The sequence below is a fragment of the Corticium candelabrum genome, chromosome 18 (genome assembly GCF_963422355.1).
Source record: "Corticium candelabrum chromosome 18, ooCorCand1.1, whole genome shotgun sequence".
In the NCBI taxonomy this organism is placed as follows: Eukaryota; Metazoa; Porifera; class Homoscleromorpha; order Homosclerophorida; family Plakinidae; genus Corticium; species Corticium candelabrum.
The window spans coordinates 4,708,381-4,727,893 of record NC_085102.1 but is presented as its reverse complement, the minus strand read 5'-3'; the positions used below and the strand labels follow the sequence as shown (position 1 = coordinate 4,727,893).

At 44.7% G+C, this 19,513-nt stretch overlaps 3 protein-coding genes and 1 long non-coding RNA gene across 5 annotated transcripts; all 4 read left to right on the top strand.

Moving 5' to 3' along the window:
- The first annotated feature begins 775 nt into the window (after window positions 1-775).
- Window positions 776-3,631, top strand: LOC134194016 (uncharacterized). Its single transcript, XM_062662912.1, has one exon. It carries the CDS (start codon window positions 1,770-1,772, stop codon window positions 3,498-3,500), a length of 1,731 nt encoding a protein of 576 aa, XP_062518896.1. The 5' UTR covers window positions 776-1,769; the 3' UTR covers window positions 3,501-3,631.
- Window positions 3,632-3,907: 276 nt separating this feature from the next.
- LOC134194019 (uncharacterized) lies at window positions 3,908-6,292 on the top strand. Its single transcript, XR_009972135.1, has 6 exons — window positions 3,908-4,378; window positions 4,609-4,716; window positions 5,020-5,159; window positions 5,598-5,734; window positions 5,794-5,874; window positions 6,164-6,292. It is a non-coding gene; the product is annotated as an uncharacterized LOC134194019 (long non-coding RNA).
- Window position 6,293: 1 nt separating this feature from the next.
- Window positions 6,294-11,357, top strand: LOC134193725 (uncharacterized). Its single transcript, XM_062662560.1, has 7 exons — window positions 6,294-6,307; window positions 6,359-6,401; window positions 8,087-8,131; window positions 8,174-8,224; window positions 8,585-8,622; window positions 9,584-10,943; window positions 11,022-11,357. The coding sequence occupies exons 1-7, from the start codon at window positions 6,294-6,296 to the stop codon at window positions 11,355-11,357; spliced, it is 1,887 nt and encodes a 628-aa protein (XP_062518544.1).
- On the top strand, window positions 6,364-16,503 carry LOC134194017 (uncharacterized). Of its 2 annotated transcripts, XR_009972134.1 has the most exons (9): window positions 6,364-6,443; window positions 8,174-8,224; window positions 8,433-8,523; window positions 8,585-8,622; window positions 13,394-13,584; window positions 14,203-14,326; window positions 14,470-14,813; window positions 15,159-15,459; window positions 15,787-16,503. XR_009972134.1 is itself a non-coding variant. In XM_062662913.1 (6 exons), the coding sequence occupies exons 4-6, from the start codon at window positions 15,445-15,447 to the stop codon at window positions 16,419-16,421; spliced, it is 576 nt and encodes a 191-aa protein (XP_062518897.1). In that variant the 5' UTR covers window positions 13,329-13,584; window positions 14,203-14,326; window positions 14,470-14,813; window positions 15,159-15,444; the 3' UTR covers window positions 16,422-16,503. The 2 variants fall into 2 exon arrangements, 1 of the variants encoding a protein (XP_062518897.1); XM_062662913.1 differs by lacking the exons at window positions 6,364-6,443; window positions 8,174-8,224; window positions 8,433-8,523; window positions 8,585-8,622 and having other exon boundaries at window positions 13,329-13,584; window positions 15,787-16,105; window positions 16,180-16,503.
- Window positions 16,504-19,513: the final 3,010 nt, after the last annotated feature.

The following is a 19,513-nucleotide window of genomic DNA, read 5'->3' as shown; positions in this document are numbered from 1 at the left end:
CCTGCTGGTCGTGCGTGAGCCAACCCCACCAGCACCAGCCCTGGACCAGCCGTCCCGCCACACAAAGGGGACCGCCTGCTGATCCTACGCGAGCAAACCTGACTAGCGCCGGCCTGGACCAGCCGTCCCGCCACACAACGGGGACCGCCTGCTGATTCTGTGTGAGCAAACCTGACCAGTGCCGGCCCTGCCCCGGCCGTCCCGCCACAGAATGAGACCGCCTGCTGATCGTGCGCGAGCCAAAATGACTAGCACCGGCCCTGCGACAGACCTGGACCAGCCGTCCCTCCACACAAAGGGGACCGCCTGCTGACCCTGCGTGAGCAAACCAGACTAGTGCCGGCCCTGCCCCTGCCTGGACCAGCCGTCCCGCCACAGAATGGGACCGCCCGCTGATCGTGCGTGAGCCAACGTGACTAGCACCGACCTGGACCAGCCGTCCCGCCACAGATTGGGACCGCCTGCTGATCGTGTTAATGCCAACCCCGAATACCGCTGGCCCTGCGCTAACCACCGCGGGTGGTTTCACAATAGCCACTCAGTACATGACACCTATTTTCTTGCTACCTATACACATATAGTATACGTACAGTCGTCCGCCGCTGATGGCTCCCTGTCTCCTGAGCCGCTCCACAGGCCGTCCGGAAACCCGCCATCCCGGATCATGCAACGCCTTCACCAATGACTGTATTACTGCCGGCCACGTGGCCGCCACGCAACGGCCATTTTTTCAGTAAATTAACCATGCCGACACTAACGCATGCACCCACCATAACTGACACTTGTGAACACTCTCTCATGCAAGCTATACAAGTCCTAGGCGCTGGCTAAACGTTCGACTGGCAAATTACTCTCGACGAACATGCAGTATTTGACTACGTCGGGCAGACGGCTACATGAACAATAAAGACGCCCCGAGTGATGACGCGTTGAGTACCCCGCGCAAACTCCGCGACCGCCTTTCTCGCCGCTTCGGTCATCAGCCCCTGTAGCTGCTGATTAGACAGCACGTGCCCACCCTGGGCGTCATCTGAGGCTGCAGTGTGATGTTGCTCTGCCATCCAAGAGAAACCGACACGGAGACTGCTCGCTCGCGCGTAAACCGAGGTGAACTAGCACAGCCATGCAGCATTCTCGACTTCTCGCAATGTGCTTGTTTGCATCAGCGCCACCCTTGACTCGCCAACGCCCACAGCAGCTACGCCTATCTCATTGCAACCAGCTAGCTGCTCATACGCCCTATACACTGCAACCGCTGCGACAAATATCTTCGCTACAACCAGGTACGTACGCTGAGCGCCACCCGCTCGCGCGCGATATCCTCTCCCGGATATACGCGATCACGTGGCATCAAAAAAACGCGCGAAATCACCGCGACGGCAGACACAGCACACGAAATTGAGATGACTCGCAACCGCGGAAAAAAGGCCGAGTCATCTACCTGCTGTTTCTTGAGCAGGCGACCTGCCAGTGGTGAATCCAGCGGCGCTGGCTGTCTCCGTCGCGAGTGCGAACTTGCTCTGTTGATATTCTCCTTTTGACTACTCGCCGTCTGCCATGAACGAAACGAAACGAAACGAAACGAAACACACGCGCTCTGGGACGCTTGCTGCGCTGTGGCGTGCCGGATAGTCGCTGGCGATGCGCATGCTTCGTTCAACGCAGGCCGTGAGTCCGCCGTGCGCGTGCGCACAGCAGTGCATCTCCAGACGAATTCAACTACGTTTAACTGGTTAATTAAACTTCATTTGATCTTTACGATTGTTGGAATGGCTTTTCGACGTAAGCGAAAGTTTCATGGTAATCAGCACACTACGCCGAAGAAGCCAGCGATGGAGATGTCGCGCTCTGAAGCCAAACTGCGCGATGTGTCGTACGACGTGGGACCGTCCTCCTCTGGCAGTGCGTCATCGAAGCTAGAAGGCTATCGCTTTATTGATATGGACGTGCTGGCAGCGTTCTTGGGTGCTAGTCTCGTTTGCGCGAGGTGCCATGGACAAGTCAGCCTTTCAGAAGCCGAAGACGAGCGAATGGGGTTGGCTTCGAAGCTCGTGTTGACATGTCAAAGATGCCAGCACGAAGAAAACACATTCACCAGCAAAAAGATTCAGCGTGGAGCTTTGGACGTCAACAGACGAGTGGTTCTTGCAATGAGAATGATAGGGTGTGGACTAGAACCGCTTCAGCGCTTTTGTGGCTATATGAACATGCCAGGTTCCATGGGAGAACATCCATTTCAAAATCACGTGACGGCGCTACGCAACGCGGCCAAAGAGGAAGCTGTAGAGAGTATGAAAAAAGCAGTAGATGACATCAGGCACTTCCACGAAGAGAACGTTGATGGTACCATTAGTATTGGAGTGTCTGGTGATGGAACCTGGCGAAAACGGGGCTATTCATCCTTCCATGGCGTAGGCACGGTAATTTCTATTGTATCAGGGAAGTTAGTCGATCTGTCTGTCAAGTCCTCCTACTGCCGTGCCTGTGCCGTATGTAAGAAGAAAGAAGGAACAGAGGAATACAAGGAGTGGCTCACAAAGCATAGCCCCGACTGCCACAAGAACTACAGTGGTTCTTCAGGAGGCATGGAGGTATCCAGCATGATAGACATCTTCCAGAGGTCTGTGGCCACAAGAAATGCGAAGTATACAGAATATTTAGGTGATGGTGACAGTAAGACAATCAAAGGAATAAATGATGCTGCACCATATGGCCCAGACCTACTGGTAGAAAAACTTGAGTGCATCAACCATGTGTCCAAACGATTATATCATCGCCTGGAAAAAGTGAAAGCAGACAACAAGGGAAAGAAGCTATCAGATGGGAAAGGAATCGACGAGAAAGGGAGGTTGTCCCTGAAAGTGATGAAAGAATTACAAATGTACTTTGGAAAGGCAATCAAGGACAACCAGGCGGACTTAGAGGCGATGAAGAAAGCCATCTGGGCAACTTATTATCATCGGTCGTCAACAGACGAAAAACCACAACATCATTTCTGCCCAGATGGCGAGGACACATGGTGCAAGTACAATAAGGATGCCTCCACATACACACATCATGATGTGATTCCACACCCTATCTCTGACCTTATCAAACCAGCATACGAAGAACTAACAAAGGATGAACTCCTGAAGAAGTGCCTTCATGGCGGCACCTCAAACGCTAATGAGGGTTTTAATAATTTGTTGTGGAGGATAGCTCCAAAGTCGGAATTCTCAGGACTTCCAACTTTGGAGCTATCCTCATACTTAGCAGTTTTAAAATTTAATGATGGAGAGAGTTCTGTAGCTAGAGTCTTAGCTAGAGGGGGTGGGGGGGAAATAGGTAAATTTTCAATGGTGACAGCAAGAAAGAAGGATGAGAGGAGGGTAAAGGCTAGTAAATATAAGGAGAGGGAGGAGGTGAAAAGGAAGAGATTACAGCTGAGGAAGGACAGATCAAGCAAGATGAAGAAGCAGGTAACTAAAGAAGGGCCAGAGTATGGTGCAGGGATGTTTTGACTTACAATTTAGAGTTTAGATTTCAGGTAATATTATAACTTTGAAAATCTAGATAAAATCAAATTCTGCATAGTGTCTATAAAAAATAATCTAAATTTAGTCAAGCGTATCTACTTCAAGGTCCACCAGCCTCCTAGCGGATGAAGTAAGAGGTTGCCTCAGAAATCGACGCAGATCTGGAATCAGACTTGTCATGGGGCCCACGTTCACGTTTTGCTGCGTATCTCTTCTTGTTCGGACGGAAACCTTGTCAATCTGCTGCACTCATAACCTGGATGTACACAGAGACCATTTCAGCCGTTAGTTTCTACTAGCGCAAATTTTTCAAATTCGTACGTATACCCTGCTCAGACCGTTATCTCCCGTTCGAGAGGTTCTAGATTGATGAAACGACGTGCATTCGTTGCGGACGCGCCTTCAAACAAACTCGTACAGTAATTAGTTCCAACGACATACGGGAGGTTTTTGCGCGAAATTTGAATGTGCAAGTGTTCATTGCCGCAAAGCAGTCAATTGAAATCACCATTTTCAATGTGCGAGATGAACTGTCGGACGCGCGACGCACACACGGGACATCGATACGGGTTCCACCTCGAGTTGTGGTGTATGTTTCTATGATTTTTTCTCCCCGATTTCGAGTGAACACCGAAAGCACTAACGACCAACAGGCAACGCCAAACAGTTGCCCATATCATGGACTACTCCAGCCTGCCCCCAGAAGTCCACCAGAAGCTCGCAGATCTCGAACTTGAACTCGAAGAAGGCAAGTCACACACATACCTCACACAGTAGTCAATCCAGTGTCCTCTTTACAGGCGATATCACACAGAAAGGCTATGAAAAGAGGAAAGCAAAGCTACTAGAGCCATACCAATCTGGTACGATGCTTGTGCGCATCATTGTCGCAACGAGGGCGTCGGTAGGTGCGTACTGTAGCCATGGCGCGTTGGTCGATGAGTGAATTCACTGACGGAGGCGTTTCTCGAGAATCGACGTGCGAACGGCCGTATTCGTGTGCTGCGCGTCGTCCTACCGTTCTACGACTTCGTTTCGTGCCGAAACGGCGGTCGTCATTGTGTGGAGTCGTTCACAGTTTTGATGTTTTTAGGCGGCGGCAACAGTTTTCACTCGGAATCAAGTTTGTTGAGTCCGGAAGCGAGGAATGTGCGAGCTGTTTCACCTGCGCCGAATTTTCAACAAGAACTCGCGCGTACAGGTCAGTCTCTTTTATGGATGATTTTTCAGTGGCGGATCTCCAGGGATTGTCAATGAAGGGGTGCGTGTTAGGCTCCCGAGAATGTGACGTCATAAAACGAGAAAATGCGGAATTAATGATTTATTACTGAATAACAGAGTCCAAAAACATTGAAACATGATTACATTACTATGCACAGTTGGAACAAACAGACAGACAGACATTCTGACACATAAACAGACAGACAGGGTGAGGAAGGTGATGCAATGTTACTGAACAAGAATACTTACGTTTGTGTTCCATTTTAATTGAACGTTTCTGTAGACCTGGTCTGCCTGGCTCAACAGTAACTGGTCGTGGCATCATGTCGATCACAGGACTCAGTTATGGAGTCGTTCGAGTAGAAGAGGAGAACTCGATGTCGTCTCTGACTTTACCAGACTGTTGCACAGTACTTGCAGGAGGTAATCGATGTAATTGGTTTGTTGCTTGCAAGAATGAAAAATATAATGTTTTATTTATTTGGATGTCTTTATGTTTGTTTGCTTGTCTGTCTGTCTGTCTGTCTGTTTGTGTCTGTCTGTCTGTCTGTCTGTCTCTGTCTGTCTGTCTCTGTTTATCTGTCTGTCTCTGTCTGTTTGTCTGTCTGCCTGTTTGTCTGTCCGTCCGTTTGCTTGTCTGTCTGTCTGTCAATTTCATATCTGTCTGTCTCTGTGTTTGTCTGTCTCTCTGTCCGTTCGTTTGCTTGTCTGTCTGACTGTTTATCTGTCTGTCTGACTGTTTATCTGTCTGTCTACATGTCAAGTTGTGCAGTTACAACCATCTGCATTTATTGCATGCTCAATACCTTCTCTAGTCTCTTCTATATCTAGCCGTACTAACTCCTTCCATGTCACTTGCAGCAAAAGTTACCATAACGAAGCTGGAAGGTCCTCCCTATTTGTGCCAAACGGACGAAGTCGGTGAGCTCTGCGTGAGTTCACAATACACGGGAACAAGCTATTGGGGTCTGGCTGGAAAGTCAACGAACGTGTTCAAGGTATGTGTACTGATCTGGTGATTGTGAGACGTTGGGATGGATTGTGATTGTGGTAATAGGTTCAACCGCTGGCTTCGAATGGTTAGCCGCATTCGATGAGTTTGTATGTTTGAACGGGATTGCTTGGATTTCTTGGACCGGTGAGTTAGTTTGAGAGGATTGGTGGAGTGTGTGAAACGTGTGACACACACACACACACACACACACACACACACACACACACACACACCACTCAATCAAATTATTAATTAATTTTTTTGTTTGTCTGCTTGTTTATATTTACTTGTCTTTTAGTTTAATTAATTAATATTAATGAATTAAATTTAACAATTTATTTTTAATTAATTATTTATTGACATTCATTGAAACAGATCACTTGTCTGAGACGATTTGAACATCCAACTAACCAAATTGTGTGTATGATATTAGGGAGGTCTTATTTTCATTTGTGGTCGTTTGGATGGTCTGATGAAAGTCCAAGGTCGTCGGCACAATACGGACGACCTCATTGTAATCGTTCTCGCCGTTGAACCTCACAAATTTGTATACAGACAGAGGCATGGGATACCTAGTGTGCACATGTAATACACACGGGTGTGTGATTGTTGCTCATTTGTGTTGCAGGATTGCCGTGTTTTCTCTCGCTGTGCTGCACGTCGAACGAGTGGTTATTGTAGCCGAATAAAGACCCGGCTGCTCAGAGGATGAGGTGAGTTATTGATATTAATTAAGCTACGAGCGTAAAATAAGGACACCACATTAAGTGGTGGACTGCTTTGTGAGAAGCTCACTCTAAACGGACTGAATTGACTTCCGGTCTGTCTGTCCGTGTGTCGTTATCTATGTAAGTTTGTAAGCGTGTGTTACGCCAGAGGATTAGTTGAGCCAGTCAGCAGTCGTTTTGGGACGCGAAGAGTAGGTGACGTAACAATAGCATATCGGCGTGAATCACTCTCGGGAATTTGTTGAGCCAATCAGCAGTCCATTGGGACACCAACAATGGGTGACATAACAATCCCACGCATTATGACAGAAAAGCTGAGATGTCATATCCATAGTAAAAACGTTAATAAGGTCAAACCGTCGTCAAACTGAGAAGCGCAGAGTAAAGTTCAGGTAATAGTTGTACACGTCTGTTACTTTTGTACAGAAGAATCGCAACACAAACGAATTTATCATTCTTCAAGAAGCCAAGCGAAGGTCCCATGGAACCATGCATGCATGCGCACGACCAACATGCATCGCATCATCCGCGATCTTCAAGAGAGCAAATATGTTTTAGAGCGTGTTCACACCGACATCTGGACTAACTATGATTATGCTAACTATGATTAGGCCAACATTAACGCAAGTGTGTTCACACCACTAACTATTTTTGATTAGTAAGTCACGTAGGCACGTGAGTGTAATTAGCCTCAACAGTTTTCTTTGGTCATATCCGGCAGGAATTTGCGTGAATTGTCTTGACGAATCCATTTATTTAGGTTTTAAAGAGGGAAACATTTAGCTTGCTTTTTCTGGCAGCTTCTTTAGGAACAGCAGGAAGTTGTCACGTGTACAGGCACACACGTAGTAGACATCTGCCTGTACTTCTGTATACGTCGCCATGTTGTTGCTGCGTTTGTACTTTTAAACATACAACACCACATCAGAGACATCGGCGGCATGCTGTTTTTGTATACTACCTCACGTGCCAAAGTCACGTGCAAACACTAGTAATGTGGTTGTAATGCTACTCTTTATGGCATTAGAATGGCCCTCCACTAATCATGATTAGGCCCGGTGTGAACACGCTTTTAGCTAGAGGTGTAACTACTAAGTAGTACTAATGATGAACGATTGACGTCCTCTTGCAAGAAAGACTCGTAGGAAACGTTAGTAACGCTGCTTTCTTTGTATGCGGTCGCTATACACTATGTCGCTTCACAGTTATTTTGCATGCAGGTAGGAGACGTACGTCGATCTCTAGCCACGAATTAACGGAACGAAAGATGATAGCAACGGCTCAACGAAAGCATGATAATCACGTCCACCTCAATGCAAAATTCAGAAATGACGTGCATAACAAGCTCGCTTCGTGCAAGAGTTACGCAGCTGTCACGCATGTGCATCTGCTGAATTGGAAGTAGTGTGGGACATTGATGATATTTAGTTAGTTATGCATCCCTGTGTTGTGTTTTCAAAGAATTATACATTCTAGCAACAAGCTAATGATTAATTAATGATAATGACAATAGATGTAGACAAAAAGTAATAAAATTTACATTAATATTCAAAATAAATACACACACACACACTCGTAACTGTGAAGCGACGGTGTAAACACAGCTTCATTTACTAGTGATGATGTAGATTACTGTTGAGTTTGAGGAGCAGATGATTCACAGTGCAGTTGAAGTTGAACACACTACTCACTGTATATGCTCTTTCTGTTTGCAGGCATTTCAGTGGATGAGTAATGTACTACCGGCTGTTGAAATGATACATAATGTGAGTGTACTGTTTGTGGCCGTTGTGTGTGTATGTGAAGTCATTGATTTATGTGTATGCGCTTGTTCTCATGATGCCCAACTCGATGCCAATGGTGTGTGTGTGTGTGTGTGTGTGTGTGTGTGTGTGTGTGTGTTGTGTGTGTGTGTGTGTGTGTGTGTGTGTGTGTGTGTGTGTTGTGTGTGTGTTGAGTTTCTTCGTTTTCTAGACACATCGCAATATTCCGAATGTACTCGAGTGCAATCAGTGATTTATTGATGGCTCGCTGCGTCCGGTTAATCTGCTCTGTCGCCACATCAGTTGATCAACATACAGTTTGTGTTGTTGATGTTGCTTTTGAGGGTTGTTGTTGTTTTGTAGAGCAATTACGAACCTGCTACAGCCAAGACAACGCGATAGTAAGTGTCAATAGTAGTGGGAACGGAGTTAGATACATTGTAGGACAGATAGACAGACAGACAGACAGACAGAAGGACGAACAGACAGACGGATGGATGGACAGACAGACCCCGGATGTGGCTTGAACATGCCAAGGTTTTGAACGTGGTCTTCGTTTCATCTGTATTTCTTTTGAACAATGTTTGGTTATGCCTGATCATAAGTCTGACTTTGAAAGTTGTCCGGTTGTTTCCTGTGCCTTCAAAGGCCAGATTCAGCGAGTTCTTTGTCATATCAGACAATCTCACGATGCTAACTATGGCGCGCCATTTGTGCCGTAATTCGCTATTTCTACTTAAGTAGAAATAATTCTACTTAAGTGAAATTCAATTCTACTTAAGTGAAATTCAATTCTACTTAAGTGGAATTCATTTCCACTTAAGTGGAATTCATTTCTACTGAAGTAGAAATCAGCACTTCTACTGAAGTAGAAATCCATTTCTACTTAAGTGAAATTTGTTATTTCCACTTCAGTTGAATTGAATTCCACTTAAGTGGAAATGAATTCTACTTTAGTGAAAATAGACCACTGAATTCTACTTAAGTAGAATCATTTTTACTGAAGTCAACTGATTACTACTTAAGTGGAAATGAATTCTACTTAAGTAGAATCATTTTTACTGAAGTCAACTGATTACTACTTAAGTGGAAATGAATTCCACTTAAGTAGAATTGAATTTCACTTAAGTAGAATTGAATTTCACTTAAGTAGAATTATTTCTACTTAAGTAGAAATAGCGAATTACGGCACAAATGGCGCGCCATAGCTAACGACATCCCGGATTTGTTTGTCTTTCGTTTGAACCTTTCGAAATGTCACCATTGCTCAAAGTTGTTTGCGAAACTTGGGCAACATCTGTCACAATGCAAGAAGAAACTTTCCTGCTCGACCGTTGGTTTTGAATTTGAATCTGTTTCCAGCCAATGTCCTTCAAATCCATCACCATCTTCAAAGAATGCTCACACCTTACCTACTTTTGAGGCGCCTCTAACCCGTGGTGTGCTACCAGAAACTTATACGTCTTCTGCTTCTCTTTCATGGGAAACTGAAGCGTGGGAGTACATCCGGTCTTTATCATCGGAGGAGATCCTCAAAATGATTCCAGCGAGAACGGTGCAGAAGATCAAACCTGCTATGAAAGCTAACTTCCTGGATTGCTGTTCAGTAGCCTTCAGAAAGATCAGAAATGACCCAACAGATGAAACAGGCTGGAAATTGCTGCTGCTGATACCGCGTATGGTATTACAACCGCTTACAAGGGGCGGAAAAGCAAAACTATCTGTCATGCAATCCATGTATAAGCAGTTCCGTAACTTCCAATGGGAGGACTTACTGTCTAGCGGTAGAGAAGACACGAAGAAAGGGAATGCTAAAGCTAACTCCAGAGATCACGTCAAGAGAGCTGCCCTAAGTCTGGTCCGATGTGGTGAACTTTCAAGAGCTGCTTGTGTTCTTACAAGCTCAGGATTAGCTCCAGCTACTCCAGATACAGCTCACAAGCTTGCTGAGAAGCATCCTATCCGGGTGTTTGACATTCCGGACATGCCATCGCCTGCTATGCATATCAGTTTGTCAAAACAACATATGTTTAATTCCATCAAGAAATCACCAAGAGGCTCAGGGTGTGGCCCATCAGGATGGCGATATGAACACCTAAAAGTTATTGCTTCCGACACAGTTTCTGCTGAACAGTTGCATTTTGCTTTTTCTTGTATTGCCAATGGATCAGTCCCTGTTTCAATTGCCAGGTTGTTGTCCTCAGCACGGCTGATTGCTTTGCCCAAAGCCTCAGGAGACGTTCGACCAATAGCTATTGGAGAAGTGTTCAGAAGAATTACTGCAAAATGTATTTGTGCACAGATGAAAAGTGAATTTTCGAATTTCTTTTCTCCTCTGCAGCATGGAGTGTCAACAGAGGGAGGAATAGATCTTCTTTTACACCATATTCAGCTTCTACTAGAAGCCAACAATGACTGGATTGTTCTGAAGACTGATGCTAAAAATGCCTTTAATTCAATCCACCGCTCCCATTTGCTGCAACAAGTGATGAAATCTTTTCCTATCTTGACAAATCATGTCATGCAAATGTATTCTGGGTTTGGTCCTCTGGTCTTCCTACAGAACAACGTCCCTGTTATTTTGTCATCTCAAGAAGGCATCCATCAGGGAGATCCTCTAGGACCAGTTCTGTTTTCTTTAGGCATACAACAAACCCTGGTTGATTTGCAAAGCAATTTCCAAGCAATAAGAGTGCTAGCTTATCTTGATGACGTTTTCTTAGTTGGACCAGCAAAACATGTCCTTGATGCTTTTTCCACTCTTCAACCTGAATTTTTCAAAATAGGATTGGAAATACAGGAAACAAAATGTGAAATATACTGTTCATACGACAAAGAAGACACCTTCTCTTCTGAATATACCATACCTGTTTCGAGTGAAGGCATTGTGATACTAGGAACACCAATTGGGAAACGTGAATATGTTGCACGAGCATGTTCCACTATTGCAGAAAAAGGGAATGATCTTTGTAGACAGCTTGTCGACTTGGATAATGTGCAAGCATCCATGTTGCTTCTTAGATACTGTCATACCACACGGCTAAATCACTTAGCAAGAGGAACGTGTCCAGAAACACTGGCACAGGCAGCTACTATCCACGACAAGCAAACAAATCTACCTTCTCTTGTTTGCTAGGAAATGTTGACATCACTGGAAATATGTGGAAGCAAGCAACATTGCCAGTAAGACTAGGAGGTTTTGGTATGACTTCCCTAAACGAAGTGGCACCCTTTGCTTTTGTTGCCAGCTGGGCACATTCTCTTAAGCTATTGCCTGATCGCTTTCCTGTTCTTCAAGATCAAGTCAACTCTCTAGTGACATCATCTAATCATGCGAGTGATATTGGGCTAACTTTAGAACACCATCTCAAAGATATTTCAACGTTGTCGGATTTGTTGCCTAACACAAAAAGTTGCAACATCGTCTAACAACAGAATTTGTACAATCGAAAGCAGATCAGTTGATTGAAACTGGTTCTAACCGAGATGCAGCACGATTGCGTTCAATTAGAGGTAAAGGAGCAGGAGCATGGTTAGATTCCATTCCATCTTCAGAGAAGTTTGCACTTTCATCTGGCAATTTTGTCTTGGCGGCTTCTCTCAGATTGGGTCTACCTTTGTCTTTACCACCTTGGGCCACTAAATGTGAATGTGGAAAGTCACTAGATGTTGAAGGGTACCATTTACTAACATGCAAAATGGGTGGAGGCCCAGTTTGGTCTCACAATTCTGTTGTTTTGTGCTGGTCTGAATGCATGAGCAGTCTACAATGCCAGCATCAAATTGAACCAAAAGATAGATATACAACATCCAACAATAGAGCAGACATTGTTGTGTTTGACTCAACATGTGGGGGAAATGTCGAGCTTGATGTGGCCCTTGCTCACCCCTGGAGCCAGGACATTCTGCGAAGTGCAGCAACTACGGATGGAGCTGCAGCAACAAGAAGAGAAGACATCAAACATAGCAAATATTCTCAAGAGCAGTTGCCTGGAGGGTACACTCCTACCCTTATTCCACTAGTTTTCGAGCACTTTGGTGGGTGGGGAGAAGAAGCATCAACGTTCCTCAATAAACTTTCCAAACTATATAGAGATGAAGAAGGAAGAAACAATCCCTCAGATTTTAAAACACATTGGAGAAGACGCTTGTCAGTACAACTTCAGCGTTGCAATGCCTCGGTGTTGGCTAGAAAGATGATCAGAGTAACATATGGACAGAATACTGACCAGAGTTTAGATGTTGTTCAACTTTCAATTCAGTAAACTAAATTTCGGTTTGTAGGCTCCGTAGGGGAGCTTTTTAATGCTAACTAGGATCCATGGCCCGTCCTTCGTACGGGCAAGATACTGTAGTGTAAGGATAGGTCTGTGGACACGTCACGTGCAATCGTTGTTACGAGGTCCCGGATATGCTGAATGAATTCGAATCTTGCTCTTCGCGCTTGTTTCGATAGAAATCGACACACTCCCCGTGTAGCGCTTGCTGCAGAAAACGTGTATGTTGGATTCGGTGCAAATGCGATCAGAATTTGGAAAAAAACGCAAGCGATAGAAGAGTAGGTTTCGTCGGCAAGAGATATTCGATCGCTCGAAGCTTTGAGAAGGACGGCGATGCATAGGGTCTACACGGGACTGGTGCGGGCGTGTGTTTGAATGAACCGGAATGTGTAGCGTTTGCGTCGTCGAGAAATTTTACGCGGGGGTCGATCCCTCAAAAGGGGACCCGGTGCGTAATTTTTTAAAATTTTTTACGCAAACCTTCCCCTGTGCGTGCCGAGTGTGCGTGCCGATTTCAGTTGCGAACGGACAAAAGACGTGGGCCGCCAAACGCGAACATGCACACACACACACACACACACACACACACACACACACACACACAGACAGACAATTTGAGCTTTATATATTAGATTGTTATTTGTGTAATTGTAATTGTAGTTGTGACACTTGTTGTTCATTAGCTGTTACTTTAGTTTCACCTGTATTAGCTTTGATGTATAAAAATATATGAAAATTTGACAGAAGGACAAACAGAGACTGATGGACGAACAGACAGACAGACAGACAGACAAACAGATAAACAAATGGACAGACAGACAGACAGCCAGATGGATTGATGGAGGCAACAGTTGGTGTATGTCAGTTGTTATGATGTGTTTTGTGTTGTTAGATGTTAGTGGTGCTGCTCATATGATTGGGGACATTGTGACGGGTGTGAAGTCTGCATTGGCTGAAGGGAGGCCAATGGAACCGATGGCTGACGACAGATGGTGCAGGAAGATATCAGTTTTTGTCTGAGGTGCTTCGTTGGCGAGCAGAAACGACTCCTGATTACGTACTCTTTACGTTGCTGAACGAAAGGTCTGTGTTTGTGTGTGTGTGTGGGGGGGGGGGTGGAGCAGATGGTAAAGCGTTGGTGATGACATCCGGGATCTTGTATTCCGTGATGAGGGTTGAAGGTTCGATCCTGGTAGAGTTGACACTGTCGCAGTTTCCTTGAGCAAGAAACTCACCCACACTTGCTTCTCTCGACTCAGGAGTATAAATGAATACCTGGTCATTGACTGGGGTGGACAAGACCGCTGGCTTGGCAGCAACATCATGCAGCAGACGGGTATGTGTGGGCCTTGGTGTCCAGTCCCAGAGCTGCGCCATTGTCAGTGCCCCTAGATGACTCTGGCCAAGCTCCAGGTGGATTGTAGCGCTGGCCCTAAGACTCCATGAAGCACATGGAGGCCCTGTCTCTAGAGGCACGGGGAGCTATCTCCGCAACTGACCTCAAGGTCGACGTCGAAAGACGTGGAGGGCTTAACATTTGTCCATTTGTGTGTGTGTGTGTGTGTGTGTGTGTGTGTGTGTGTGTGTGTGTGTGTGTGCACGCGTGTCACGGTGTGTGTGTCTATCGTCTGTCTGTCTGTCTGTCTGTTTGTTTATATGTGCATGTGTGTGCTCACAACTACGAATGATGCCTGCTCTTAGGGTGCTGTAGTGCAAACTATGACCTGCGTGCAGTTCATGAAGAAAGCAGAGAGAATTGGAGCTGCTTGCTTGGAGAGAGCAAACCTGAGCTCAGGAGACCACATAACTCTTCTTTATCCTCCAGGTTGGTGAAGTGTGTGTGTGTGTGTGTGTGTGTGTGTGTGTGTGTGTGTGTGTGTGTGTGTGTGTGTGTGTGTGTGTGTGTGTGTGTGTGTGTGTGTGTGCATATATGAGTGTAGATATTTCAATGTCTTTCCTCTTCTCTAGGTATTGAGCTTGTTGTTGCTTTCTATGGCTGCCTTCTTGTTGGTCTCGTTCCCGTTCCCGTGCAACCTCTATCTCCATTGAACATCGCAACGACATTACCAACAGTCAAAATGATCGTCGAAGTCAGCAAGTCAGTTGCCATTCTAACAATTCAACGTATCACCAAAATGTTAAGGACAAAAGAGGCTATCAGCACACTCGACGTGAAGTCTCTCCCACCTATTCTTGAGACAGAGGATCCACAGAAGAGGAAGCTTGACAAGTTTTATCGTGCACTAACACCAGAGATGATTGCATACTTGGATTTCAGTGTTTCAACCACCGGTGTGCTCTCAGGAGTCAAAGTACTTACTGTGTAGTTTACTGTTGGTCTGTTTGACTGTTTCTTTTTTGTTGGTCACTCGTTTTAGTCAGTAAGTTTGTTACAACTTGCGTAGCACAGCAGAGCAAAGCTGTGATGTTTTCAGGTGTTTGTTAGTGTGTCTGTCCATCTGAGTATGAGTCTATCTGTCTATGTGTCTGTCCATTTGAGTGTGAGTATGTCTGTCTGTGTGTTTGTATCTCTGTGTGTTTGTCTGTGTCTGTCGATTTGAGTGAGGCTGTCTCCGTGTGTTTGTCTGTTTGTGAGTGTGTGAGTTTGGATTGTGATGAACTGAATGTAGTTTGTAAACGACTCTTCATCTATTCAGATGTCTCATCCAGCTTGTGACCTATCACGGCGACTCAGACGAGGAGGACGTGAACTTGAAGGCAGAAATCAGTGACGACAGCGAACTGGACAATTCCGAAGTCTTGAGGCCAGTGCTAGTTCGATTCTCTTGTCTGGAAGTTTCATGAAGTTCCAACGCATTTCAAGCGCGTCGGCGTCATTACTGAGGAATGTTGTTGTAAGGACCCGGATACAGGCAGCTCCCGTTGTGTCATTGGTGTTACGCGTGGGAGGGCGATGACTTGGACAGTGAGAATGAAGATGAAATGGCGGGAAAAGTGGTGAGTTGATTTCAAAGCAAATATGCAAATTAAATTAAATATTTAATTACAATATTATTAATAAAATAAATAAATTAATATATTAGTTGTTAGTCTAGTTGCCTATTTTATATTAATTTAATGTTATTTATATTAATTTTTTAAATTAAATTAATTTCTTTGTGATAGCCAGACTAGATAATACACTTGAACACTACAAATGATGGGCAGGACAGACAGACAGATAGGAAGATGACAAATCAATGCCACGGACAGACGAGACATACAAGTCAAACCTTCTCAAACTCTGCATTTCACATTGTGTAACACCAACATGTTTTTCTGTAGTCCAACGACCATCCCACAAGTCACATTCTCTATCCACTTCAAGATGACTTCGAAGGTACATCCCCATTCAGTAGCGGCTCTCCCCTCCTCCCAGGGGCACCAACCACCAACAACCTGACAAAATCTCACCGTCCACCTCGTGTCAACCTACCACCGGCTCCTTCCAGACAATGCAAACCCGAGTTACAATCCAAGATAACTAATTTATTGAAAAAGCAAAGACAGAGAAACATACAACTGAACGAGAGCATACAGAAACAGAAAGACTTCCACAATCCAAGTATTTATGAAAACTCGTCACTTTCCTTGGACTCGACGAGTTAGGCTTGAATTTTGAGCATCGCATGTTTGACGAGACAAATTGGGGTTGGGACTGTTATTTTGATGCTCTAGGACGCTTGCAGAAGGAGCAGTACGACAAGAAAGAGAAAGAGAAGACCAAGAGAACGCAAGTGGATTTTGTGAGCGGATCGGCATTGAAACGGTCGGCGATTGCTCCGGCTGTCGAGCTCGTTTGTCTGTCTGTAAGTTTGTTTGTCCGTCTGTCTGAACATATGCCTGATGATCACTACGTGGATGGTGGACAAACATCTCTAGACTCTATACAATATAGATTGGCTTTTGTGGTCTGTTAAACAGCCTTAGTTTGGACTGTATAGAAAAAATGTATCCAAGTTAAGATCCTCTTACATTAGATCTGCAAGACAATCTCTCATATGTTTTTCACAATCTGGTGCAACAAACATCCACTGTTTGAGTCAAGTTTACTAACTGTAACGATGACTTCCTTTTTTTCTTTCTTTCTGTCTTTTGTTTACACACTGTTTGTGCACTTACATACCATCTATAAATATTTTTAATTTTTATAATTAGTGTCTGGTGGTTGCAGTAGGTTTGCACCATACGGTTGTTCTTGCAGATTGGAAAATATAAAACAGCTTGTCTGTTTATCCATCCATCTGTCTGTCTGTAAATATGTATGTCCGTTTGTCTGTCTGTTTGTCTGTCTGTGTATGTCCAATCTTGTTCCAACTCTTAGTCTTCTAAGAACTGGCTAATAGCTATTTAAAGCAAGCTTTGCTTTTACACTTGATGATGTCACTTTTACATGATACATGAACATAAACCGTCTGTCTGTCTGTTCGTCTGTCTGTCTGTCCGTATGTATGTATGTATATCTATGTATCTGTATGTCTCAGGGCAAAGCTGCATGATACTGTGCGTGTCCACAGGTGGTGGATAGTGCAACAACCCTCAGATATGAGGGCTAGCTGTGATATAGTATAGGCAGAAAACAATTTTAATGAATGAATTTTTTTCTGACGGATAAGCAGTCATGGACCTGCAGTGGCAGTACCACCAGGGTGTGGCGGGACAGTAGGTGGTGCTACTGTTCCCAAAGAAAACCCACAAAGCTCGTTGACAGTACTGTGACATGGCGAGTACAGGCAGCCATCAAATAAGCCTGCGCTAACTTGAGGTCATACGCCTCGGTACTGATCCATGTATCACGATCTATGGTCTTGGATTATGCTCTGTTGTGACGCGATGACAAAGACAACAGGCTTGTTATCGTGCTCTTTGTTCATGGGGTTACAGCAGTATAGTACTGTGGTGTACTTTATGGCAGGAATGAAGGCCCATCAGTCATTCTCTGGCAAACCACTGCGTCCTAGTTGCTTGCATGCTTGTTCCAGCTCCTGCCCCAGTATGTACTTGGTAATCTAGGACGAGAGAGTGAGTCTGATATTGTGCAAGTCTTACTCACTATAAACCATTCTATGCGCAGGTTCCGCTTTGTCCATCTCTCCTTGTACTTTACTCATTATGTCCCTATCTTCTATCACTCTCATTGACCGGTTGTCATCACTGAAATCAGTGGACAACCATCATCAAGATCATGTATGTATGTCCGTCTGTCTGTCTGTATGTATGTATGTCCATCTTTCTGTCTCCATACATATATTTTCCATTTAAATCAAACGTTTACATCATGAGCAACCTAACACTAACACAACAAGACCATTACTTTCCTGAAGCATACAAACTACACTGAGCACAATACATTTCGACGTTCTAATCTCGCTATGTTAATGAGTTTGTCAAAGACGACTTTTGCATTGCAACGTTGTAGTGTCACTGAAATGATTGATCACCACTTGGTCTTGAAGTCGGTCTCATTTTGTTTTCTTTCATCATCTCTTGCACTCTTTGCCAGCTTGTTCACCCCAACGGCCAAAATGTTGGAAAACAAGAGGAATGACCAATAGGCAGGACCCTTCTGGCAGCAGCTCAGAATTAAACTTTGCCTCTTCTCCTCTCGTTTCATTACTGCTACTCCTTCTTCTCTGGAGGCTGCCTTCACTGAGTCCAAACACCATGGATGAGCCAACGACACATCTAATTCAATGTCTGCACCTGAATCTGGGTCATAAACGAGGATGTCCAACCTCTTCTCACTGTTGACATATCGGTATTGTGGCTCTAGTTTGTGCGACAAGTTGAGTTGAAAAGTCAGTTAGACCATGCTGACACAATTGAGTTGTGAGTGTGCACTGGACCACCCCCAGTCTTACAAGTGGGTATCCTTGGATGTCCAGTTCCTTGTCACAATCACAACAACTGCTCGATGGCATTCTGTAGGTTGATCTCTTGACAAACTTGTGCCCGCTCTCTGTCTGTCTGTCTGTTGTCTGTCTGTCTGTCTGTCTGTCTGTCAATACATATATTTGCATATTGCAACTGCTAGTACAGGCTAAATATTGTCCAGCAACAGCAAAGCAATTAATGAACTACTGTACCAATTGTTTGTAATAAGAGTCTAAATCTGATTTACTAGTTCTAGCAAGTCTACACAGTTTTCTTGACAGTACCCGCGGCGTTACATCGCTGTAGAACTACAGAAAAAGCTCGAGGCCAGAGAGACTTGAATTCCGTGCTGTTCTTGCAGTCGTATTCATCCACAGACAGTTCAGACAGGTGACAAAGAAACTTGATGGCGTGCTCACCCCATCTCCCATAATGTTCAAACACTAGAGGTGTCCCAGTTTGAGCCATTTCCAAATATATCTACTTCCTTTCCATATTTCTGCAATTTTACCATTTCTCTCATTTGTGCTGCTTCTTTGTCTTCTTCAGCTGCTCTAAGTAGTATGTCAGCATTCCACGGATGAGCAACAGATATATCTAATTCAAGATATCTGCCGTTTTTAGAATCAAATGCTATGATGTCAAGATGTGACTCTGTGCCGTCATATAGATCTCTAGGCTCTCTTCAATAAGTTGTATTCACCTCTTGCAGATAATCACGCCAGACACTAACAATGGAGTTGTGGGACCAAATGGGCCCTCCACCAGACTTACATGTCAATAGGTGAAACCCTTCCCTGTCAATATTTCTTCCATACTCATATTTCTCAACAACAGAAGCAAGTATATCACACGCCACCCACAATCTTGTTGCTAGACAAACATGGCTAGAGTTAATTAACCGCAAACTTTGATGAGGTTGGAATGCTATCAAGCCATGCTCCTGCTCCTCTGCCTAGCAGAGACCTGACACATGCAGCCTGTCTTGTTGATTGAGGATGTTATCTGTCTGTCTGTCTGTCTATCTGTTGTCTGTCTGTTTGACTGTCTGTCTGTCTGTCTGTCAAAACAGCTGCTTTAAAAATCAGTCCAATGCACTAAGAATTAACATTCCAACAGCTGTCTGTCACACATGATC

What these genes read in the sequence shown, in the direction of transcription:
- LOC134194016 (XM_062662912.1), top strand. Translation starts at nt 1,770, where the DNA reads ATGGCTTTTCGACGTAAGCGAAAGTTTCATGGTAATCAGCACACTACG.
- LOC134193725 (XM_062662560.1), top strand. An exon ending in TGCTGCACGTCGAACGAGTG is followed by an intron (nt 6,402 to 8,086) that starts GTTATTGTAGCC and finishes GTGATGATGTAG; the next exon opens with ATTACTGTTGAGTTTGAGGA. An exon ending in ACAGCCAAGACAACGCGATA is followed by an intron (nt 8,623 to 9,583) that starts GTAAGTGTCAAT and finishes ATCTGTTTCCAG; the next exon opens with CCAATGTCCTTCAAATCCAT.
- LOC134194017 (XM_062662913.1), top strand. An exon ending in ACTTTCCTTGGACTCGACGA is followed by an intron (nt 16,106 to 16,179) that starts GTTAGGCTTGAA and finishes TTGATGCTCTAG; the next exon opens with GACGCTTGCAGAAGGAGCAG.